This window comes from Mirounga angustirostris, unplaced genomic scaffold, assembly GCF_029215605.1.
Source record: "Mirounga angustirostris isolate CCGP_5_RB_7025 unplaced genomic scaffold, mMirAng1.0.hap1 SCAF_3, whole genome shotgun sequence".
In the NCBI taxonomy this organism is placed as follows: domain Eukaryota; kingdom Metazoa; phylum Chordata; class Mammalia; order Carnivora; family Phocidae; genus Mirounga; species Mirounga angustirostris.
Window position 1 is genome coordinate 191,923,093 of NW_026991711.1, and position 22,059 is coordinate 191,945,151.

General features: G+C 55.1%; 2 protein-coding genes across 2 annotated transcripts; one reads left to right on the forward strand and one right to left on the reverse strand.

Moving 5' to 3' along the window:
• The first annotated feature begins 336 nt into the window (after positions 1 to 336).
• Positions 337 to 1,292, forward strand: PRLH (prolactin releasing hormone). Its single transcript, XM_045867432.2, has 2 exons — positions 337 to 591; positions 1,129 to 1,292. The coding sequence occupies exons 1-2, from the start codon at positions 492 to 494 to the stop codon at positions 1,290 to 1,292; spliced, it is 264 nt and encodes an 87-aa protein (XP_045723388.1). The 5' UTR covers positions 337 to 491.
• A 2,068-nt stretch (positions 1,293 to 3,360) lies between these two features.
• RAB17 (RAB17, member RAS oncogene family) lies at positions 3,361 to 20,234 on the reverse strand. The gene is given in 6 exon segments (XM_045867652.3): positions 3,361 to 6,461; positions 8,302 to 8,427; positions 9,245 to 9,363; positions 9,366 to 9,389; positions 15,000 to 15,115; positions 20,016 to 20,234. Coding segments are annotated over 6 exon segments (468 nt in total). The 5' UTR covers positions 20,063 to 20,234; the 3' UTR covers positions 3,361 to 6,425.
• Between the last annotated feature and the right edge of the window lie 1,825 nt (positions 20,235 to 22,059).

Sequence of the window (22,059 nt, forward strand, 5' to 3'; positions counted from 1 at the left end):
CGCCCGTCCCTCCGGTGCCCTAACAGACAGACAGACCGACCGACCAGGGCCGTTCCAAGACAGTCCACCTCCCTGCGCCCACCGCATGTACACCTCCGGATCCTCCCCAGGACAGAGGGTCGGCGCAAACGTGTCTGAGCCCGTCAGAGGCTGACACGCACGCGATGGCCTCACACAACACTCACCGGACAGAGGAGAGAACGAGGTCCCAGGGCGGGCGACGGGCTTTGCGAAGAGCCGGGTTTGCCTGCTAGATCGGCGCCCAGGACCGCTCGGGCACAGATCAGAGTGCACAGGGAAGTGTGGCTGCACACACGCACTCACATGTCACGCACGCCCACGCACACACCACGCTCACATTATCTCGGGCGGCCACCCTGGTGAGCACGCAGCCTCGCGTGTACGTGACATTGCTCCTGTCCTTCCGCCCCAGGTTGTGCCCTCCCGTGTGGGATCCCACCTCAAGCAGGGCCCGAGCGAGGAGCCGGGGGATGAAACCTTTGCTGGCCTGGCTCCTGTGCCTGCTCCTGCTGGGCCTGGCCCTGAAGGGGGCTGCCAGCCAAGCCCACCAGCATTCCATGGAGATCCGCAGTGAGTGCCCGGACCCCGGGCCTCAGCCTCCCTCGCCCGCCCCCACCCCTCCACCCCCAGGTACCTGGCCGGGGCCTGGCCACCTCCCAACCAGGGGTACCGGCCTTGCTAAGTGCCTCAGCTCCGGGAGGGGTGTGGCCTGTCTTTCCACAGGGTGGCCCTGTCACCAGCTCCCCGGCGCCCCTGCCCCTGAGCCGCACACAGTGGAGGGGGTCACTTCCTGCCCCCGGGGTGGCCTGGGCCGAGAACCTGGGGGTGGGGCGAGGGGAGGAAGGGGTTGCTGGTGAGCTTGAATTCCCATTCCCCAACGCTCCCCCCTACCCAGCAGTGGCCTCGCCACCCACTCTGGGTGTCCCTGCTGTGCAGGTGGGTCCCAGCATGGCCTGGGCAGGTGCGCAGGGGTGAGCTGGGGGCCCCTGTGGGGAGCGCTGTGCGCGTGCACTGGGCCCTGCCACCCGTGGGAGTGAGCACACGGTGCACGGTGTCAGGGGACGCACCGCCCACACCCACGCCCGGCTCTTGCTCTTTCCTCCCCAGCCCCTGACATCAATCCTGCCTGGTACACGGGCCGCAGAATCAGGCCCGTGGGCCGCTTCGGCCGGAGGAGAGCAGCCCTGGGGGACGTGGCGAAGCCGAGATTCTGGCGCCAGCCGGCCTGCTTCCCCCTGCGAGGAGGCACCCAGCCCGCCCAGGATGGGTGACAGCCCAGCCCATGGAGGAATAATTCCAGGAGCCAACCCCCAGCCTCCCCGCCTCCACGGGCTACTTCCCCCTCGATCCTAATAAAAGCAGCTGGCCTTGCTGCGATGCGTCTTTGTGGTGGCCACGTGGGAGTTGTTCGTCCTCATGGCATGTTAGCCTGGAAGGACACTGAGAGCCCAGCAGCCCAGAGGTGCCATGACTTGCCCGAGGGCACCCCGCACTGAGTAGGGGAGTGGGGCCTTCCAGGGTCACCTGCAGCCCATCATACCCTCCACCCAGGCCGCTCTGAGTGGCTGCCCAGGCTGCACACTGCACCACCCCGTGCAGGAGGCCCCGGGGGAGGGCAGCACAGCCCCTCAGCCTGACCTGTCCCTCTCCAAGCCCAGTCTCTTTTACCTCTCTTAGCACTCGGAGGAGAAAGAGAAGCGTGAGCTGCTTGTTTCTAATCAATAGCAGAAGACATGAACCTTAAATGAACCACAGTGTTTCCCTTTACCACCTGTTTCAAACTGTGCCAAGATGTCCCTGTGTCCTGCCTCCGACCAGGCAACTGAGCCCAGCCCTTAACTCTGAGACTCAATTTCCACATCTGAACACCCAGGAGAGTGACACCCGCCTCGTTCCACAGCTCAGGCAGGCACAGCACCTGCTTGCGGGCCAACACGGTGTGTGTGTTCAGCGTAGACCCCTTCCCCAAGGCCCACTCCAACACAGAGTACGGGAAGGAGGGCGGTAGGGACAGGCTTATCCAGTTACTTCCACACCCAAAGCATGCGGGCCTCTGCCTGCACTGTTTGCAGGGTCTCAGGAGCCCACCCTGACGATGGGACTTCTGTCGGTCCACACTCAGGAGTCCCCAGAGCAGGCCTGCAGGACCCCAGACCCCAGCTGTCCCTGCTCCAGTTCAAGGAAGGGGAGTCCATCAAGAGGAAGCAGAGCTGCCCCACCTCTCCAGCCCCAGGGAGGCCCCAGGGGGGCGGAGGTCAGCTCCTCCCAGGGAAGAGCCCCCGCTACATGGGCACCTGCCCAGGGTGGAGTGAGCACGGGGACAGGAGGGGCCAGGACCCTGCCTAGGGCAGGCAGGTGCTGGCCCAGGCCTGGAAGAGCGAGCAGCCAGGAAAACAGTCTGGCACGTCCTCAGAAACTTACACATAGAGTCGCCATATGGCCCATAGCACTCCCAGCTCCGTCCCCGAAGGAAGTGAGAACAGGTGTTCAAACAAATATTTATACAGAAATGTTCACAGCGGCACAATTCACCATAGACAGAAAGGTAGAAACACCAAATACCCAGCAACAGCTGAACAGATAAACCAAACCTGGTCCAGCCACACCACGGATTATGATTCAGCCATTAAAAAGGACTGAATTGGGCTGAATGCTCCAGCGTGGGTCCTTGAAAACGTGATGCTAAGTGGGAAAAGCCAGACACAGAAGCCCATACGCTGCATGACCAGATCTATATGAAATGTGCAGAAAAGAGACATTGCTGGTTGTCAGGGTAACTGCTTAATGGTGGGGATGAAAATGCCTTGGAACCGGACTCAGGTGGCGGTTGCAGAACACTATAAATGGGCTTACGCCACTGAATTGCACGCTTTTTTAGAAAAGAGTTCACAGCTCAGGGTGAGGCTCAGACAGGGCAACACAGCGACGTGAGGATGGGCAGCCCCAGGATGCTAGTACATCTGTGCCCCGGACAGATGAAGAGGCGGGGGTTTATGTGTCCTACAACTTACCATGAAACTTTCACACACACAGGAAAGTTCAAAAAGTAGTCTGATGAGCATCCACGTACTTGCCACTTAGACTGAACAATTATTACCGAGTTTCTCTCTCTCTCTCCCTCTCTCTCCCCCCCTTCCCATTTGGAAGTAAGTTATGGACACCATGACATCTCCCCTAGATGTTCCCACGTGTTCCTCCTCAAAATAAGGACAGTCTCCTGCATAATCATAAAATTATTGTGCTTAAATCATTTTCGAATAATTCCATAATATCATCTAGTTTCTAGTCTATATTCAAAAATCCACAAGTATGGCCGGAAAGTCTTGGCTGGCTGGCTGGCTTTCTTTCTTTCTTTCTTTCTTTCTTTCTTTCTTTCTTTCTTTCTTTCTTTCTTTCTTTCTTTCTTTCTTTTTCTTTCTTTCTTTCTTTTCTTTCTTTCTTTCTTTTTCTTTCTTTCTTTCTTCCTTTCTTTCTTCCTTTCTTTCTTCCTTTCTTCCTTTCTCTTTCTTTCTTTCTTTCTTTCTTTCTTTCTTCCTTTCTTTCTTTCTTTCTTTCTTTCTTTTTTCTTTCTTTCTTTCTTTTTTCTTTCTTTCTTTCTTTCTTTCTTTCTTTTTCCTTCTTTCTTTCTTTCTTTTTCTTTCTTTCTTTCTTTCTTCCTTTCTTCCTTTCTTTCTTCCTTTCTCTTTCTTTCTTTCTTTCTTTCTTCCTTTCTTTCTTCCTTTCTTCCTTCCTTTCTTTCTTTCTTTCTTTCTTTTTTCTTTCTTTCTTTCTCTTTCTTTTTGAAACCAGGTTGCAATCTAAATTCACTGTTGCTGTTAGGTATTGCTCATTAGTCCCTGATCTTTTTTTGTCGTGACGTTGACTTTTACAAGACCCCAGACACAGTATCCTGTAGAATGATCCAGTGTGTGATGTGTGGATTGTTCACCTGGATTGTTCACTTTGTTCCTGCAGCCAGCACCTGCCTGTGGATTGTTCACTTTGTTCCTGTTCTGTCCCCGCATTTCCTGTGGTCTGAGAGGGAGATCCAGGGCCTCAGCTGGATTTGGTTACTCACTGGGGACACAAGGGCTCTGTGTCCCTTCTATTGCACCTCATCCGATGGACAGTCCGGGCCCCGCTCTGGCAGATGCTGGGCCTGGCCCTCCCATAGAGGTAGATCTCGACTCTAAGGGGCCTTCCTGTGGCTCACTGTGTGCTTGAGGCAGGAGCTGGTCTACCCAGAGCCCCCAGCCAGTCATTTAAGCACCCACTGAACACCCCTGTCACACAAAGGAGATTCTCCAATTCCTTCCACATTTATTAGCTGGATTCTTCTAAAGGAGGTCCCACCCACCTCTCTCTCTCTGTTCAACACCGACAAATAATTTTGGATGCTCAGATTGTCCTCGATTTGGCCAGTGGGAGCCCCGGGAAGAGGATAAAATTTTTTTAAGCAGGCTCCACACCCAGCATGGAGCCCAACGCAGGGCCTGAATTCACAACCGTGAGATCAAGACCTGAGGTGAGATCAAGAGTCGGACGCGGACAGCTCAATGGACTGAGCCACCCAAGAGCCCCAGGAATAAATTTTAAAAGAAGAAGAATGGATCCCTGAGTTGGGCCCTCTGGGCTGTTAAAAAACAAAATTCAAACATTTGAAGATCTAATTGGCTTTATTAAGTGACTCATGAATGGGGCAGCATCCAGTCTAGCCAGTAGAGAGATGCTCTGCCAAGGTGCAGAAAAGGAAAGCTTTCTAAATGTAGAGAGAAGGCTCCCTTTTTTCAAGGAATTCATTAATGTTGTTTAGGCAAGGTCGCCCTTGTAAAGGGGAAGGGGTCTTTCAGAAGAGTGCCTCCAGGAAATTCCAGTGTGGCAGGTTAAAGGTTACATTCCAGAGGGGCTTGAAACTGAAGTTGGGTTAAGTATTAAATCTGGCTTTAGTGATGCCTTAACTCCAGTGACTTCTTGGGCCTTGTGGTTTTCTTTCTGACTGTGCGAAGGGGACTCCTCCAGGGTGGCTGGAGGAGACCCCTCCCACAGAAACAGAAGACAAGGAAGGGGTACGGTCGCAGGCAGGTCAGCAGGGTTCCTCCGAGGGGCCACTTCTGAATCCTCAGAGCCTCCTGCCCCCACCACCTACACACGTGCACACACACACCCCCAGCTCCAGAGAGGAGCCAGGTCCAAACTCAGGCTGAGCAGGGCTGGAGCAGCTTCCCAGGCGGCAGGCAGGACAGGGGGCTCCCAGGCTGGCCTTCCTCGGGACCCGAGGCCAGTGCGGACCTGGAAGTGGTATTCCCAGGAGTCTTCGTGGGGAACACATCGCTTTGCATGCTCCACACCCAATGCCCCCCCATCACAGGTTTCGGGATGGAGCTGAGGTGGGCAAAGCATGGCACAGAAAACCTTCCATAAACACCTGTCAGTTGTGGTGAAGGCTGGTTTTGGGGACTGCCTTTCCTTTAGACCTCAGGGGAAGGACCAATTTCTATCCTCTTGTTGGACACACATTTGTTGAGCACCTGGCTTGTGTCAGATGTTGCCAGGCACCGAGCACCCCACAGAAGGAAGAACAGAACCTCTGCCCTCGGGGACATTCCCCACCTTGCCAGAATATTAGATTCACCGGGGAGGGCTCAAAACGCCCAGAGCCCAGGGCGCAAGCTGCACTGTAGACGGATGGAACGACAGCCTGTGGTGGGCAAGGGGCGCTGCAGGCGGAGGCTTCCAGGTGATTCCGAAGCAGGGTTGAGCCACTTGCCTGGTGGGGCAGAGGAGAGGATGAGGAGCAATCACATCCCAGGAGATGGGGAACCTGAGCTCCAGAAGCACAACGCACCCCATCCAGTCTAGGGGCACAGTGGAAGGATGCCTGGTGGAAATCCGTCCAAGGATATGTTTTAATAATAAATTCTAGCACAGTGATACTGACTTGACAAAACGGGAGGGAAATAGGCATAGATATGTGGGCATCCTACACGCATGATCCTTATTTCCCTACTTGCCGTGGCATCAATCAACTTGTCGGAAATTTCTCCGAAAGCCTGGCATTTAGCAGAGAGAATGCGGGGCCCCTTGAGCAGCGGGGTTTGCCCTGAGCGATGCTGGAGCGCCATCTAGTGGCCAGGGACACACCAGTGTCCAAGGTTGGTCCCACCAGGTGCGCACAGAGGGGGTCCCCAGCCCTGCTGCAGCGGGGAGGTGGCGGGGAAAGTGCAAGACACAGCCTGGCACCCCAGGGACTCACCTCCACGTACTTCATCTACGTGGGAATAATCATATGAAACACCGTGCAACTTGACTACAGTCAGAAACCGGTGAAATTGTTTAAGAAACATAATAGCGTGAGTGGAAATCTGGGCAGCAGGCTCTCTCGGACGCTTTTATCTCTGTACTTATCCTTTAGCTTTTCTTGACGATCATGACAAGAGAAGCCTTGTGAAATCTGCATTTGCCTGGAAAGACACACGAGAAGCTGCTTGAGAATATGCATCAGGAAGGTCTGGATCCGTGGGGCACCTGGGCTGTCCCCACCTCCTCAGGGCCTGGGTGCAACCTCCTTCCATGAGGTTGGAATGCAGGAGGTCCCAGGCCTGCTGGATGAGGGAGGGACCAGGGGCCAGAACAAAGGAGGGAGGCTTGCGGGGAGCCCTGACCTTTGGCGGGATTCAGCCACGCTGAGACAACCTCAGCTAGATGGGTCCTAGCCAATGCCAGGGTGTGTCCTGGTCAGTCCTGGGCTCCCCATCCACTGGGCCCCAGCCAAAGGTCCAGGTCCGTGGCTGGGATGATGGGCCCATGCAGGGTGGACACAAGCAGAGAACCAGTCCAGAGGAACCCCTAGAAATGCTGGCACACCCTTCATGGGTGTCCAGAGTTCAGCGTCATCGTGAAAGGATGCTTAACACCTGCCCTGCTGTTGATCCTTACGGTGAATATACTGAAGCCGGCCTTTTCAGGCGGACAGCGGTGTCTTAGTATTTATAATTTCAGACTTGCTTATCCCAGACCCAGGGGCAAGGATGAAAACCAACACCACCCCTCCCCCTCACAAAATAGAGTCCCCTCTGAAACACCCTCACCTCGACATCAGGGCTTAGCTCCCAAAAAGACTATCTGGGCCTCCCCCTAAAAGCAGGCAGTAACGGGGCGAACGCACGACGTGTCACCCCTGGAGAAATGTCCTATGCCACCTGAACCACAGGCGGCGCATGGGCCTGCCTCCTTATTCGCTCAGGATGAGCCCTCCTAGAACCCGAGGCATAACAAACCCCGGCCTTGCAAACTCAGCAACACCAGGTTAGAGACAGCGGTTGGATGTTTGCAGACATATAAACAGTACCGCTCACACCACGGGCTGGAAGTGTGTGTCCTCAGGCTTGCTGGGCACAACCGTCACCTGCTAAACTCAGAGCCAGGGGAAGAGAGCCGAGAGGGGCCTGGCCCCCCAACCCCGCCCCAGCTGCCCCATTAGATGCTGTCCCTCCCGGGGCCACCGCCCCGAGATGCTGGAAGTGGACACAGCTCCATGATCTTCCCGGCACTGCCACCTCCATGCGGGCCTGTCCCCTCCTCCCCCAGCTCCCAGAACCATACACACACACACTCCTGCACACCCTCTTATACACACTCCTACACAGACACACACACACACGCCTGCACACACACACACCCCTCGCTCACTGCCCTGATGTCTCATAGCACTCTGCTTGCATCTCCGAGGCATTTTTCCTGCCTTTGGTTGTTTTATGAAACTCTGGCTTTCTTCTTGACTCTCTCTCACTCAGTTCCTAGCAAGGAAATTTGGATTTACTCACCTGTCCCTTTATCAATAATTTATTGAGCACAAAGAAAAAGATCTGCAAACCCACATAAGTGAACATGGGAGGGCCGGGTATGAAGGGCCATGGGCTCCTCGCGACCCTGGCTAACCCTGCAGGGACCCTTGCAGGCGGGCTGCACAGCATCTCCCTGCTCCCTGGGAGACAGGACGCGGGGCCGACCCTCTGCCCGCTCACAGGAGGCCTGGCCTGGGTAGTGCGTGCAGCCCTCCCCACGTCTGCGGAATAGCCGTCTCTAGACCTGACTTCTCCAGGAGAGCCCAGAAACCTTTGCCCAAGAGGGAAATTCAAGTGGGAAGTATATGTGTTTGTGCATGTGACATACATGGGGGGGGGGGTGTGCAGGCGAATGGGCAGGTGACAGGGTGCAGGTGTGTGTGTGCTTGGATATGTGTGCTTTGGGGCCTCTCTCTTCCCGCCTCGGGGAACAAAGCGACCCAGTGTCAAGGGCTACCTGGGACGTCACTTCCCGCTGCTCGCCAAGGTCCGTCTTGTTCCCGACCAGCATCACCACCACCTCCCCTGGGGGAGACTCCCTCTCCAGGTCCTTCAGCCTCTGCTGAGCCTTGCAGAAGGAATCCTAACAAAGGGAAAAAATCAACATCAGACAAATCCCATGGGTGGCTTTCATCAGCTATCCCGGCAAAGAACAGGCAGACGTTGGTGGGCCGCCCTGTAAAAAGGCATATGATCCAATTGGCCGTGTGACAGCCCCCCACACGTAGCCCCGCTCCCCTCCCTGCAGCTGAGCTGCTCAAGTGGGCGGCCTCCCACGCTGCAGCCCATGGCATCGTGCTCGCCCCACCCTCACCCCACCCACAGACTCTGCTCTCCTTCTGCTCACCTGCCCTCCGCCTCCTCCCCTCCCCACCCCACCCCATCAGGCTGATCCCCACTGCTCCCTCCCTTCATGCAGGAAGCACCCCCAGCCCAAGCGGAGTCAGGTGCGCCTCCTATCAATTCCCACAGAACCCTGCCCTTCCCTCCTCCTGCTCTAAGTACCTGCTCACTCGTACTTAGCATCGACCCACACGACACTGGGGGAGAGGTAGGGCCAGGGACGGTGTGCTGTCTCCAGGGCACGCCCCTCACCAATGCTGTGGGCACCCAAGGAATCGTGAGTGATGGATGGGAGTGCTCTGTGCAGGGTGTTCTGAGAGGACCGTGCAGGGGCACAAACTCAACCGTGCAGTAGTAGGAGCAGGGGTTATCAGGGAGGGCTTCCTGGAGGAAGTGACAGACTTTCACGAAGGTGTTGTCTACTGGTTGTGGTGATTTTCCCATGAAGCACCAGCATGGGCTGGTCACGGAAAGCCTTCAGAAGAGAGCATCCCTGTGCCTGAGAGAACAGGAAGCCTTGCAGAGGAGGGTGGGGACGTGCTGGAGGCGAGCCTCACCTTCCTGGTGACGTCGTACACCAGAAGCGCAGCGTTGGCACCCCTAAAGTGGCAGATGCTGTGGTACTTCTCCTGGCCAGCCGTGTCCCAGATCTCAAACCTCAGAAACACGGCCCCAAGTCCACCACCGTCGTGAAGAACGCACCTGAAACAGAAGCCCGGGGGGAGCTTTACCTAGAGGACACGGTCTTTATCTCCAGCTCGGGCTGGGCCATCGAGGCAGGCAGGATGTGGACGTAGCTTTGGGGGGATGATTCACCCTGCTAGGGACAGAGGATAAGGGACGAGTCTGAGCTGAGGTTTTCAGCGTAGAGTGGGTAAGACCATGATTCGCTGGCAGGAGACTCTAGCTTGGGGGGCTCCTAACAGAACCCACCAACCGGTGTCTGCCTGCACATCCTGCCTTTCCCTGCACAGCCACGAACCTGAAGTCCCATCAACCTCCTAGGCGCCTTGTCTCCCCCAGATTCATATGTGAAGTCCTATCCCCCAAAGTGATGGTGTTAGGAGGTGGGGCCTCTGGGGGTAATCAGGGTTAGATGAGGTCATGAGGGTGGGGCCCCCACAGTGGGATCCGTGCCTTTGTAAGAAGAGACACAGGATGCTTGATCTCTTTCTCTCCCCCTCCCTCTCTCCCTCTCCCTCCCAACCCCCTGTCTGTCTCTCCCACCCTTCGAAATCTCAGTGTCCTCTTCTTCATCGCGAGCCAACGGTGCCCCCTTCCCACAGTGGGTGTCAAACGACGAGAAAAGAGAGGAGAGCAGATCTGTGCATGAAGCTCCCCTTCCTTTGCCTGCCCTGGGCTCTCCCTGACCCACTGGCTGGGACGGTGGCCTTCTGTCCACATCCTTCTATCATGTCCAATCACATTCCTGAACTTGATTTTGGTTGTACCCTAAAACCCACCACCACCAGATTCCCCATGGGCGTCACGCTTGGGTCAGCCTCCCCAGCTCAACAACCCTAGCTTCCCATCTGCTTCTCCACTTGGTAAACGACGGCTGCTGGTCGAGCTTCAGTCCACGTGCACCCCAACAAAGTTGCAGAGAGGGCTTTCGGTCCCAGTGATGATGAGGCACGAGTGACGGGATGTTCACAGACCGCAGAACCTTGACCCTCCTGGAGAGAGGCACGAGGTCCCTCTGGGGCCCCTGGACTGGTCCCCAGGACAACCTTCCACCCACCCCGGCCCCACGGACACCCTTGGCTCCAATCAGGAAAAGAGCTCACATTAATTATCTCCCTTGTTCAGAAACCCACTGACCACATTTTCTACATCGTCACAGCTAAAGCCAAAAACAACCAAATGATATTAGCCACAAGGTGGGGGGTGGGGGTGGGATCAGGCCAAGAACCAGGAATTTTTCCGTTCTAGAACAGGCTGGTGGAGATGACACATGCGCACATTTTCACGGGGCCTCGGGTGGACTGAGCTGGGGCCACCGGGTGCATTTGCATATCATGGTCCCATCAGGGCACAAACCAGGTCTCCTTCCGCCTCTGGTCCCACCATGGACCTCAGCACTGGCATCCCAGCATCAGCCCCGCCCCGGCCTCAGCTCCATCCTCTGGGCGGCGGGAGGGGGGCTCCTGGAAGCAGGTGAGCTGCACAGCGCCCCCCTCTGCGCGGTGAAGGGCGTAAGAAGGACAGATTGCCCCAGATTTAAAAGTGTCTCCATAAATGTTGACATAAGGAACGTGGTTGTGCTCTTTCTGGTTTTAATGTCAACAAACAGCTGATTCCGCTCATCGAAGCCTCTCCACTGGGTTTGCCTTTCAGCAGAGTCCTGGTTGAAGGGAACCTGAAATGCATAGCATCTCTCCCGGGGCGGAGCTGACAGGGGCCAGGACGGTGACAACGCTGAATGCGGGCTGCCTTTCTTTCCCTCGCACACAGGCCACTGCGATCCACCAGCAAATACGCACGCCAGCACTAGATGTCACCATTTCTCCAAAGGATGTCACTCAGTGCGGCAGGCACCAGGACACCGGCCAGAATTCCCAGGGCTGTGGCCAGTTGGGACTCCAGGATGGGGGGGGGTCTGTGGGGAGCCCAGTGGGGTCTGTGGGAGCTCCCCGTGGTTCAGGTCCCCGGCCACAGCATCCCCCCTGGAGCCGCCACCTCCCCCACCGGGCCCTCTCCCGCAGTGGGACGGGGGCCTCCGTGGGGGGCGGGGGGGGCGGCAGGAGTTCCAGGGCTTTTCGGGTCTCCCCTCAGCAGGTGGACCCCCAGGGGGCTGTGCTCACTTGAGATTCCCGCTCCGGCTCTGCTTCGGGGACACGAGTCTGTCTCTCCCCTGGCTGGACGGGATCTTGCCCTGAGACAGCTAGAACACTGCCCTGGCTCGCACACCATTCTGGAGGGCCGTACCCAGGGCCTGTGCAGCCCGCGATCGCCTACAGATCCAGACCCCCTGGCAGGGGGCCCAGGGGCGCCCACCCTCCCGAAGGCTGGAGTATCTCGAAGCTGGCCTGCTCGGAAGGCAGCACCCCCCAGGACACCGGGACATGCCAGCCCCGGTCCCACTCCTGCTCTCTGGAGTGGGGCGGGGTGGGGTGGTAGGTGATGACCTTAAGTCATAACATGGTAACCCACGACTTAAGACAGCCTTGAGCCAGCCTCACACGGAGAGCCCACCACAGAGGGTGTCTACATCCCCGTTTCACAGACGACAATGTCAAGATGAGCCAACAAGCCGTTTAGCCATGTGTTGGTCGCTCGGCTCACAGTTACTGAGAGTTTCCAGTACGCCAAGCACCAGGCACACGCTCCTTCCTTTATCGTCCCAGCCACCTGCCAACCTGCCCACCTGCCGAGGAGGAGGTGAGCCCCGAGTTCTCGAGTTCTCGCTGGGCTGAGCTCCTCTGCACCTGCTCCAGAACAAAAGCAAGTTCTCTCGATACAGCCAATGCCATGTGTGGAAACAAGCAACGGAGGCGTCTGCCTTCAGAGGGTTTTTGTAAAACACAGACGACATTTGCTTAAGTGAAAGGAAGGATCATGTTCCATCGCCTCGCCTGAAAAGTGGGAAGATCGACCTTTATAATAATATATAACGATGTAATAATTACTACAGCATGATAACTAATAAGTCATATAGACTATAATACACTGATAAATATCATAGTATAATAACAAAATAATTAACTGCCCTTCTTTATTTTTATAGTAATGCAATAATTGTAGTAGCCATCTCCACAGGCTGTGGTATCATAAAGCACGTGAAGTGGACCCAGAGATTTAAGTGGAGGAAGCCAGCGTTTCCACGTGGGATTTAGCTCCTCACAGCAAAGGAGGGCTTTTCACGTCTCCGTCCCCAGCACCCAGCACGGTTGCTGACACGGAGCAGGAGCTCCATCAGTAAGTTCTAGCCCCGTGGTCGGCAGCTGCTTGAATAAAGGATTGCCAGACTCAGCTAGAGGGTCTTGGCTCCATGGGTGCTCATCTGGTGGTTTTCTGCCCCCGCACAATCATGCACCCTGGGCACAGTGGGAAGGGAACAAAGGCCCAAAGCACCAGCCCCAAGGTAGAGGCAGGGTCCTGAGCCTGGAAGGGGGGAGGGCAGCTAAAGCCGCCCATGAGGATGAGGATGGTCCAGGGGCCAGACAGAGGACCATGAGTGGAGAGAGCACACCTAGGCCTGCTCCCAGGCAAAGACCCCCACTCTGACCTGGGCCCAGGCTTGTCACCCTCCTGAGCCTAGCAGAACCTCTGAAGAGTGTGGGGGAGGGTGACAGCGTGGTCCCTGACTTGCTGAAGGAACTGGAGCAGGCTTCTGTGGGCAGGACAGGCCCTCGCCCACCATCCCTGTACCTACTGCGGGCTGGGAAATGCTGTCTGCCTGGCTTGGGACAGTTAGTGACCTTCCCATTAATACAGAGTGCCTGCTCCCTCCCCAGACGCAGCTGGCTCCATGCTTAGGGGCCCCCTCCTGCCCGCCGGGAGGGTCCACATTGCAGCCCACCCCCTTGGACCCAGCAAGTGCTGATCCCTTGGAGCCAAGTTCCCGGCTCACAGCGAGTGTCCACACCACCATCCCCGCCCCTCCCCTCCCACTGGAGCCCAGGCGCAGCCCACTGCCTCGTAGGGGACCGGCCCCCTCTCGCACATCAGTAGTGCAAAGGTCCCAATTTTTTTGGCAAAAGGCCGTAAATATTTTTGGCTTCAAGGGACCTACCATCACAGTTGCAACTACTCAATGCTGGCCTCAGACTGAAACGAGCCCCACAGGATATGCAAACGATGGGCATGGCCGGGTTCCTGGAAAACCTTATTTGCAAAACCAAGCAGATCCCTAGTAAGCCAGTTTGCAGGCCTCTGTCTTCCATGCAACCCCAAAGAGCCGTCTGGTCTGGAACCTGCTGTCTCTCTTCCTCATCTTGAATCTGCATCACCCGGTTCACACCCGGTTCACCCCCAGGTGCACAGCCCTTGAGATCCCACTGGGCCAGGCCCCCTTCTCCAGTCTCTGCTTTCAACTGAAGCCCCCCACCCTGAGGCCAGACTTAGCACCTTGTTGTATTTTTTTAAGTCCAGTCCAGTATCGTGGCTGAGCGGTGTCACGCTTCCAGCTGATGGAGAAGGTCGCCCTGGGCCCCTCAGCCAGCCTGAACCACTGTCTCTCGGAGCTCTCCTGGAGATCCCCTGTCCTGGAGCCAGCCCCTCACCCCTCCTCTGCCCAGCTCACCGCTAGTGCTGGGGGCCTGGGCCTGGCAGATCCCTCAGCCCCCATGGCCCCCTCAGGCGCTCTTGGGACTCACCCTCCTGAAAAGCCTGCAGGGCTCGCAAGTAGCTAATGCATGTGTCAAATTTAGCGTTGTGTGTCCATGTCCAGTGTGCCCGTTTGGTGTCTTCTAGAATCCTCCACACCCAGTGCAGCCTGGGACAGAGGCCATGCCCAGCAGGTACTTGCTACATGAGTGAGGGAGGGAGCGAATGAATGAACGAGTGAATGAATGAATGAATGAGTGGACTCGACAAAGTGCTAAGCAGAAGGCTTGTCCATGGCAGAGTCCAAGTCTGAAGCCAAGGCTCTGGCCCCGAGTGCAGGATCTGTCTTTCGCCATGCTGGCCACCTGCCAGGAGGGTCGCCATGAAGTGCGTGTTGAGTTCCTCTATTTTGGGCAGGAAACAGGATTTCAGCCCCAGGCAGCGCGTGATGGAGGCCGACAGCCCAGCAGATGCTCCAGAGACCTTTCCCCTGAGAGCCATGATATGTGACCTCTTTAAGAAGTGCACAGAGAGGGTCTTCCCTCCCAGCCACCCCATCCTCTGCACCCCACCCCCCCCAATTCAGGCCAGGTGGTAAACAGAGACCAGGCAGAAAGGGAGCCACTCTTCGGGAAACTACCCAGGAGAACAGCTTTGGCAGGAGGGACCCCCGGCAGGGGGGGAGGTCAGCTTGTCTGGGCAGCTGAATGGCAGAGCCTAGGGGGCCTTCCCTTGGGCTCCCCCTCCACCAGGTAGAACCCCTCACACCAAGCCCTGGGGCCCGAGGCCCTGACCCTGAATCTGCCCCCTGCAGCCTCTCACTAAGCTGACACCGGACCGCCCTCCGGACTGAGCGTGTGTCTGACCAAGCCTCATCCCCTCCCTGCAGTACTGGGTGCAGCCCGAGGCCCCGGGGGAGTGTGGGAAATGCCCCACACCTGGGCCATCACCCTGGCTTCTCCTCTAGCAGACTAACCAAGGGCGTGCTGTCCCGTGTCACATCCCACGGTGGGCAGGATGCTCTTGAAGTCATTCTTCACGTACCGGAGAGCCAAGCTGGACTTGCCCATGGAGCCACTTCCCAAGAGGGCCAGCTTGAACACGCAGGGCTGGTCCGGGGCAGCCCCAGGAGAGGGAACCCCTTCCTCTTGTGCCATGCCCTGCAAAGAGACAGCATTTGCAAAGAGGTTGAATGTCTGCCGTCAAATGATCTTAGCGAGTTCACCCTTGGGGCCCCGCTTCCCTGGTGAACAGCACAGAGCTCAGAGTCAGAGGCAGGCAGCCTGGGTTGGTACCCCTGCACCACTCAGCACCCCGTCTCCTCATCTGCAGAGCGGGGTGAGCAGACCCTGCATGACAGGTCTGTTGTGAGCAGTGCTTGGGAAGTGTCCTAAAGGCGCCCAGCAGGATGCCCACTGCATCCTAAGCGCTACACACCCTGAAAAACAATCATTGTGCGCTGGTTATCACATTGCTTTGTTGTCCTCATTCCCATTACTCCTCACTTTTAAAAATATCGATTACTTATTCCCAAAAAGTACCAGAATCATCCGAGAGGCAACGTGCTCTCTCCGTTGCGGCTCATGGGTTAGAGTCGGTGTTTCAAGGACCTCAAAATATTTTGGTCTTTCCCACTTTATCTAAAGCCTCAGCACCCATTAGGAATATGCCATAGAGAAAAACAGCTCTGTGATCAAAATAAATTTGGGTAAATCCTGCATATCGTTTCATTACAGAAAATTTCAGGCACCCTCCACCGTGGAACAGAGACCGTCCTACTTGGCCTCATGCACCCTCCTCCACTTCCAAAACCTTGGTTCACTCACATCCCCAGACCCCCTCCCACCAACGATTGGTTTGAAGCAAAGCCCAGACATCCTGTTGTTCCATCAGCAAATCTCAGTATATATACAGGTGTCCTTTTTTTTTTTCTTTGTAATTAATTTGTTCAAGAGATCAGATTGTCCTGCAGCTTTGCAGTCTGGATCTTGCTGTTTGTAGCCCCTGTTCTTGCCATGTCCTGTGAACCCTGTATTTGCTATAGCTTGGTGGTTCTGAACAGAAATCTGATCAGATACAGGCTATCGTTTGGCAAGAATGCTTCGTGAGTGTGCTTTGCATTTCCTCAGGGGGCAAATAATGGCCATGTGCTCTGGTGGCGATGCTAGGGGTCCCTGAAGACTGTTGGCACACCCACTATTTCACTAGGAGCTGCAGACTGGTGACATTCTAATGTCCCCACTTTGTCTCCATTTATGATCTGGGTCGCTTCTAGGAAGAAAAACTTCCCTAAAAAACATGGAAACCCACCAGGCGCAGGCAGTCCTGGGAACGGTCTCCTCTCCCTCCTCACTCAGTGGGCAGGAGGGAGGCCCCCAAGGGTGATGGGAATGCAGGAAGGGAAGGAATTTCCAAGAGGAACAGAGAGAAAAGTGACAGCAACAAGAAGCAAACTATGTCCCCCACCCCCACCCCGCAGCTGTCCCTGTCTGGTCTGCCTGCAGGGACAGGAGGGGAGGAAGCCAGCTTGGGACCAAAGTCCCGAACAAGCAGGGCTGAGTCCTAAATACTAACAAGACTGTTCTCAACAGAAGTGACCAGGGAGTTACAGGGCCTGAGAGGAGGATTCAGGGCTGTTTCTGCCCCTTGCGGACAGGGGGCTCGCCACAGCAGAGGGGAGTTGTCGGAAGGCCCATCGTATGTGGGATTCATGAATTTTGCCATCATGTGTGATGCTTACGGTGTCGATGCATGGTGTTTCAGAGAAGGATTAGAAAGATAAAGTATTTTAAGTTTTCCATCTCTGTTTTCGCGAAGCGGATACTGGGGTCACTTGGGGAGTTGCCAGCTGCCGGTAAATCTGCTAGATCTGCTCAGGTCTCTCTGTCCCGTAGATGCAAACCTCCATCCTGCCACGGCGGCCACCCATGATCATATCCGGTCCCCATCAATAGCAGATAATAAAATAGATACAAGTCTCTGCCATCATGGGACCCGCAGTCCCCTGTCCCTTTTCTTGATTGAAATAATCCCGGTTTTGAACTCTGTCTTAACTCATAGAATGATTTTTCTAATGACTTACCTCTCTTGCTGGACTGTAACCTCTAAGGAGATTCACTTTATATAATTATTTTATTAATATTCTCACACGCACCGGGCTGTAACCTCTCATTAGAGCAAAGGACTATACTCATTGATCATAGTAGGTGCTCAATAAATATTTCATGAACACACACAGGGAAGGCTCAGCCAAAAGCCATAACTGGACAGACATGCTGTTTCCAGCCCACGGTTTGCACGGCCGGTCAAACCCCAGGCAGCTGGCCAGGCAGTGAACTGGGGCATCTGCAAAAATGTTGAACCAAAGAAGCGCCTCCAGCAGCCATTGAGAACAGCTCCATGCAGGGGACTCAGCCCTGAGTGGCCAAGAAAAGTTGAACGTTACTTACTTTAAGGTTGTCCTGCACGAGTACTTGGAGGAAACTGTGAAGGCTGAGGTGACTAAGTCTAACACACAGGCCACTTCCCCGGAGGATCAGGGCGGACGTGCGCACACAGCCCTGCCCAGCTTGGGCTGCACAGAGCCTCCTATTGAAGCTGGGCTAGCAGCCTCCGGGGGTCCTGGCATTACCCCACCTTTCAGAGAGGCCCGACAGCTCTTCTAAGACAAGGATGCAGAATTCGAAGCCAGAGCAGGCTGCGTTCACAGTCACACTGGGCACCCCAGTGTGGTTCCTGCCCTTGCAGAGAGCACCAGCATGCACTTCCCAGACCAAAAGCGGTGATGCAGTGAGCCCGTCCAGGCCAGCCACCGGCCTGGGCTCATGGCCAAGAGGACGGTCAGCTCAATAGCAAACCCTAATTTATAAACTGCTTCTTTTTCCCCACCCCACCCCCAAATTCAAAGGAACAGAGTAGAATGCTGGTTACCAAAGGCTGGGGAAGGGGAATGAGAAGATACCAAAGGATACAAATTTCCAGTTACAAGATTAACAATTCTGGGCATCTAACATTAGCTAATGATACTGTATTACATCCTTGAAAGTCCCTAAGAGAGTAGATCTGAAATGTTCTCAGGGCCAGAAATGGTAATTATGAGCCAGGATGGAGGTGGTAGGAACAGCATGGTGGCCACCACGTTAGAGCCCATAAATGTGTCAAATCAACACGGCGCACACATTGAGCTTACAGAACGCTGGATGTCCATTACGGCTCAACCAAGCTGGAAGAAAGAAATCCTTTTAAGAATGGAATGTCCCGGGGGTGCCTGAGTAGCTCAGTCATTAAGCCTCTGCCTTTGGCTCAGGTCATGATCCCAGGGTGCTGGGATCGAGCCCCGCATCGGGCTCCCTGCTCGGCGGGAAGCCTGCTTCTCCCTCTCCCACTCCCCCTGCTTGTGTTCCCTTTCTCACTGTCTCTCTCTCTGTCAAATGAATAAATAAAATCTTTAAAAAAAAAAAAATAAGAATGGAATGTCCCGGCTTTCGGTGCCACCCCAAGCTATGCCCTCATCTCTAGCCAGAACTACTTACGGTTCCCGCCTGGAAGCAGGTGCCCCATTGATTTGTACTATAATTCTGCACAGAGAAAGTTCTAACACACCTACAGCGATGCATTCTCGAGTAGTTAAAGATACCCCTTCAAGTTTTCCTTGCTATTTATGCACTCGGATTAATAAAGCTCTTAGGTCTAGAAAATCTTTAGCCTAAGACATGTCTGAATAAACCAAAACAGGTGGATTACAAATGAATATACCATTCCTATGATGCCGCATTCCAGCATCTTATTCCTTTGGCAATGAGACATCTCTTTGTTTAAAAATAGCATTTTACTATAAATATAAACACATCATTGTCAATATGAAAAAAACGAAATCACCCAAAATCCCACCCCCTTAATATAACCAAGAAAGGCATTTTGCCTATTTTCTTCTTGGTTTTTTGGCTATGAATCTTAAAAACAAGCAAACCAAAACCCAGAGCTTTAACATAAAATTATGTATGGCACCTTTACAAAAAGCAACATACGTAAAAAGCAGCTTTCCGCATTGCTGTTTATGTTCCACATGCATTCAGCTTAATATATTTAGTGACCACAGAACATTCCTACCGCTTTTCCACTTTGCCAACCCATTTCCCAACTACGGATTTTTTTCTTGGTCATAATTGTTTTCTCGGTAATAAATAAGACTGCAGAAAGCACTTCCGTGTACAACTTTTTGTGTGATGACATGCTATAAGCTTCCAACAATCAGAGAGAAAATTGAAAATGTGACTTCTGACCCAACCTCTAGAATTTAATCAAGATGGGGTTATTTGAAGTCTTTCTAAACACAAAGATCTTCTCGGGAACACAATATTCGTGATTACGGGTAAGAGAAGCCCTCTGGAGCATCTGATTTGGGGTTTTTTTAAGTTTCTTACCAGCTCGTCTCTTTTCCACCAAAGGGAAAAAGAAAGGATTACAAATCTGAACTAGTCCTTCCTTTCGGTAGGGGAGGGAATTTCAGGGAGGGGTCCGCTTTGCTGAGGCTACCGTCCAGGACGTCCCTGGTGTCACCCCTGCCCGGGCACGTAAAGAACACCGAGACTACTGAGCAGCTGGTTATGCTCCCCCCCGGCCAATCTGCACTAACTGAGCATCCTGATCCATCTGAGGGGGGCTGCCCCGCATCGGCTTATGGTCAAGGCCTGGAGCTGGGCTTTTCCCAAAGCCACCGTACAAACAGGAATCTCCTTCCGGGAGCCTGACCTAGCCAGCCACGCGGATCCAAACACAGGCCCTTCCGGTCCTCAGGAGAACGAATTCCTCACGCCACACTTTGCCCTTTTGATTATCGCACAAGGGCAAAGGTACAGAAACCCTCCCACACATGTGCACACGTGTGCACACGGAGACACGCATAGACACGTGCATACATGCACGCACATACACACACAGAGAAGCACACAGACACACATGCACACACGCAGATACACACGGACACACACAGAGATACACACAGACACGCACACTCACACACACTCTGCAAAACACACAGAAGTTAAAACAACGACTCACGTGTTCCCCAGGCCTGATCCCCTCCAGGAAGCCCGGCAGCTTGTCATCACCGGGTCCTGCAGGACCCCACCCGTCTCCCCTTTCTCCCTCCTCTGGGCCCGGGCAAGGTTTGCTTCCCCCCACAGGCAGGTGGGGATGGTGGGCGCGGCAGGGACAGACAGATGATCTGCTCTAACAGAAAACAGGTCAGAGGCCGCAACTCTGGCCAAGGCGGGGCCCAGTGGCCCCGCGCCCCGGGGTCAGGTCTCCTCCTCCCTTCCCAGGAGGATCCCAGGGCAAAGTCCGCCACGGTCATGTGTCACCCGGGCCAGGGCAGGGCGGGAGGCTGGACGGTAAAGCGGCCGCTGCAGGAGGACCTGGGCACCCGCGGGAAGCCAGACTCCCATCTGGTGGGGGGGGGGTCACCCAACTCCAGGGAGTATCTCAGTTTTATTATCTCTCATTTCAAAGCTGGGGGTTTCCCCTCGGCTCCTTCATGGGAGCGGCACGGATCTTTGCTGCACTCGAACCCCGGGAAAATGAAGGATGTATTTCGGTCAAATCAGGTTATTCCTGCCACAATAGCTGAGAGCAGCCTCTGGAGGGGCCCTGCACCTGGGACCAGAGGCGAGGGGGCACCGGTCCTGGGCTCGGACACCTGGCTCCTGGCTGCACACCACCGCGGGGGAGGCGCTGTGTTTCTCCAACGCCCCCTCCCAGGTTTGTCACCCTCAGCCTGACTGCTCCTCCCAGGGATGGGAAGATCCGGCCTCAGGACGGACGGAGGGGGACTCCGGTCCCACTGACCTCCAGGGTTTCCGCCCTCCCTGTCCGTTGCTGGGGCCTTGGGTCTTGTGTTGGAGGCGGCTCTGTGCTGGGTTCCTGCTGGGATGCCCTCCCACCACTCCTGCAGGACCAGCTCCTCTCTGCTGCGCCCACACCACCTCTGGGGGCGGGGGGACCCCTCCTCCACGCAATCATGCCATCCGGGGTGTGGCCACCTCCTCAAGTGCCACCAGCAAACTTAGCTGGGCCCCGCGCCACTTGGGAGACTCAGGAACTCTCCCCCTTATGAATGGCCTCCTCAGCCCCCCACCTGCAGACCTGTACCCAAAGGTCTGGGTGATGATGTGTTGTTCTGCTTATAACCCATATGATGGAGGGTCCAATTCTGAAAGACAGGGATGTGCTTTTCTTTCTCAACATGGATGGGCTTCTCCCAGTTATGGTGAAGTACCCACCTTCCTGCAGGTTGGGGGAAGGGGGCCCAGAATGAGAGGGAGTCGTCAAGACTAGTTTTATGGCAGGAAGGGGGAGACAAGATAGTTAATAACCAGCATCTGACATCCAAAACGGGAGATTTGTGCCTGCAGTCAGACAATGGATTTGAAAGCCAGGCCCTGTCCAGAGAAGCGATTTCTGGAGTCCGTTCAGCTCCCATGACTCTCCAGCTGTCCGGAGGTTATATTACTGAGGGCCCGACCGGCAGGCTCAGGCCCGGTCTTCATCCCTGGCTGTGGAACAGAGGGCCATGAGCATGTTTAAGATCTCTCAGTTTCCGTGGGTCGGGAGCCAGGGCACAGCTTCCTGGGTCCTCTGCTGAGGGTCTCACAGGCTGCAGCCAGGCTCTCCGGAGTCCAAGGTCCCTTCTGAGCTGGTCATGGGCAGAATTCAGCTCCCTGCTGTTGTAGGAGTGAGGTCCCGTTCTCCCTCTGGCTATCTCCTGGGGTCGTCCGAAGCTCTTACAGCCCCCCTGCTGGTCCTTGTCCTGTGGCCCCTCATGTGGCCCTTTCTTTTTTTTTTTTTTTAAGATTTATTTATTTATTTGAGAGAGCGAGAATGAGAGAGAGAGAGAGTACATGAGAGAGGGGAGGGTTAGAGGGAGAAGCAGCTCCTCACCGAGCAGGGAGCCCGATGCAGGACTCGATCCCGGGACTCCAGGATCATGACATGAGCTGAAGGCAGTCGCTCAACCAACTGAGCCACCCAGGCGCCCTCATGTGGCCCTTTCACACAGGCCAGCCTGCTCTTCAAGGCCGGCAGGAGAGTCTGTCTGACTTCCAGA

Excerpts from the sequence above, each read along its gene's own strand:
- PRLH (XM_045867432.2), top strand. The coding sequence starts at position 492 with ATGAAACCTTTGCTGGCCTGGCTCCTGTGCCTGCTCCTGCTGGGCCTG. Across the intron at positions 592-1,128 it reads GCATTCCATGGAGATCCGCA|CCCCTGACATCAATCCTGCC; the intron begins GTGAGTGCCCGG and ends TTTCCTCCCCAG.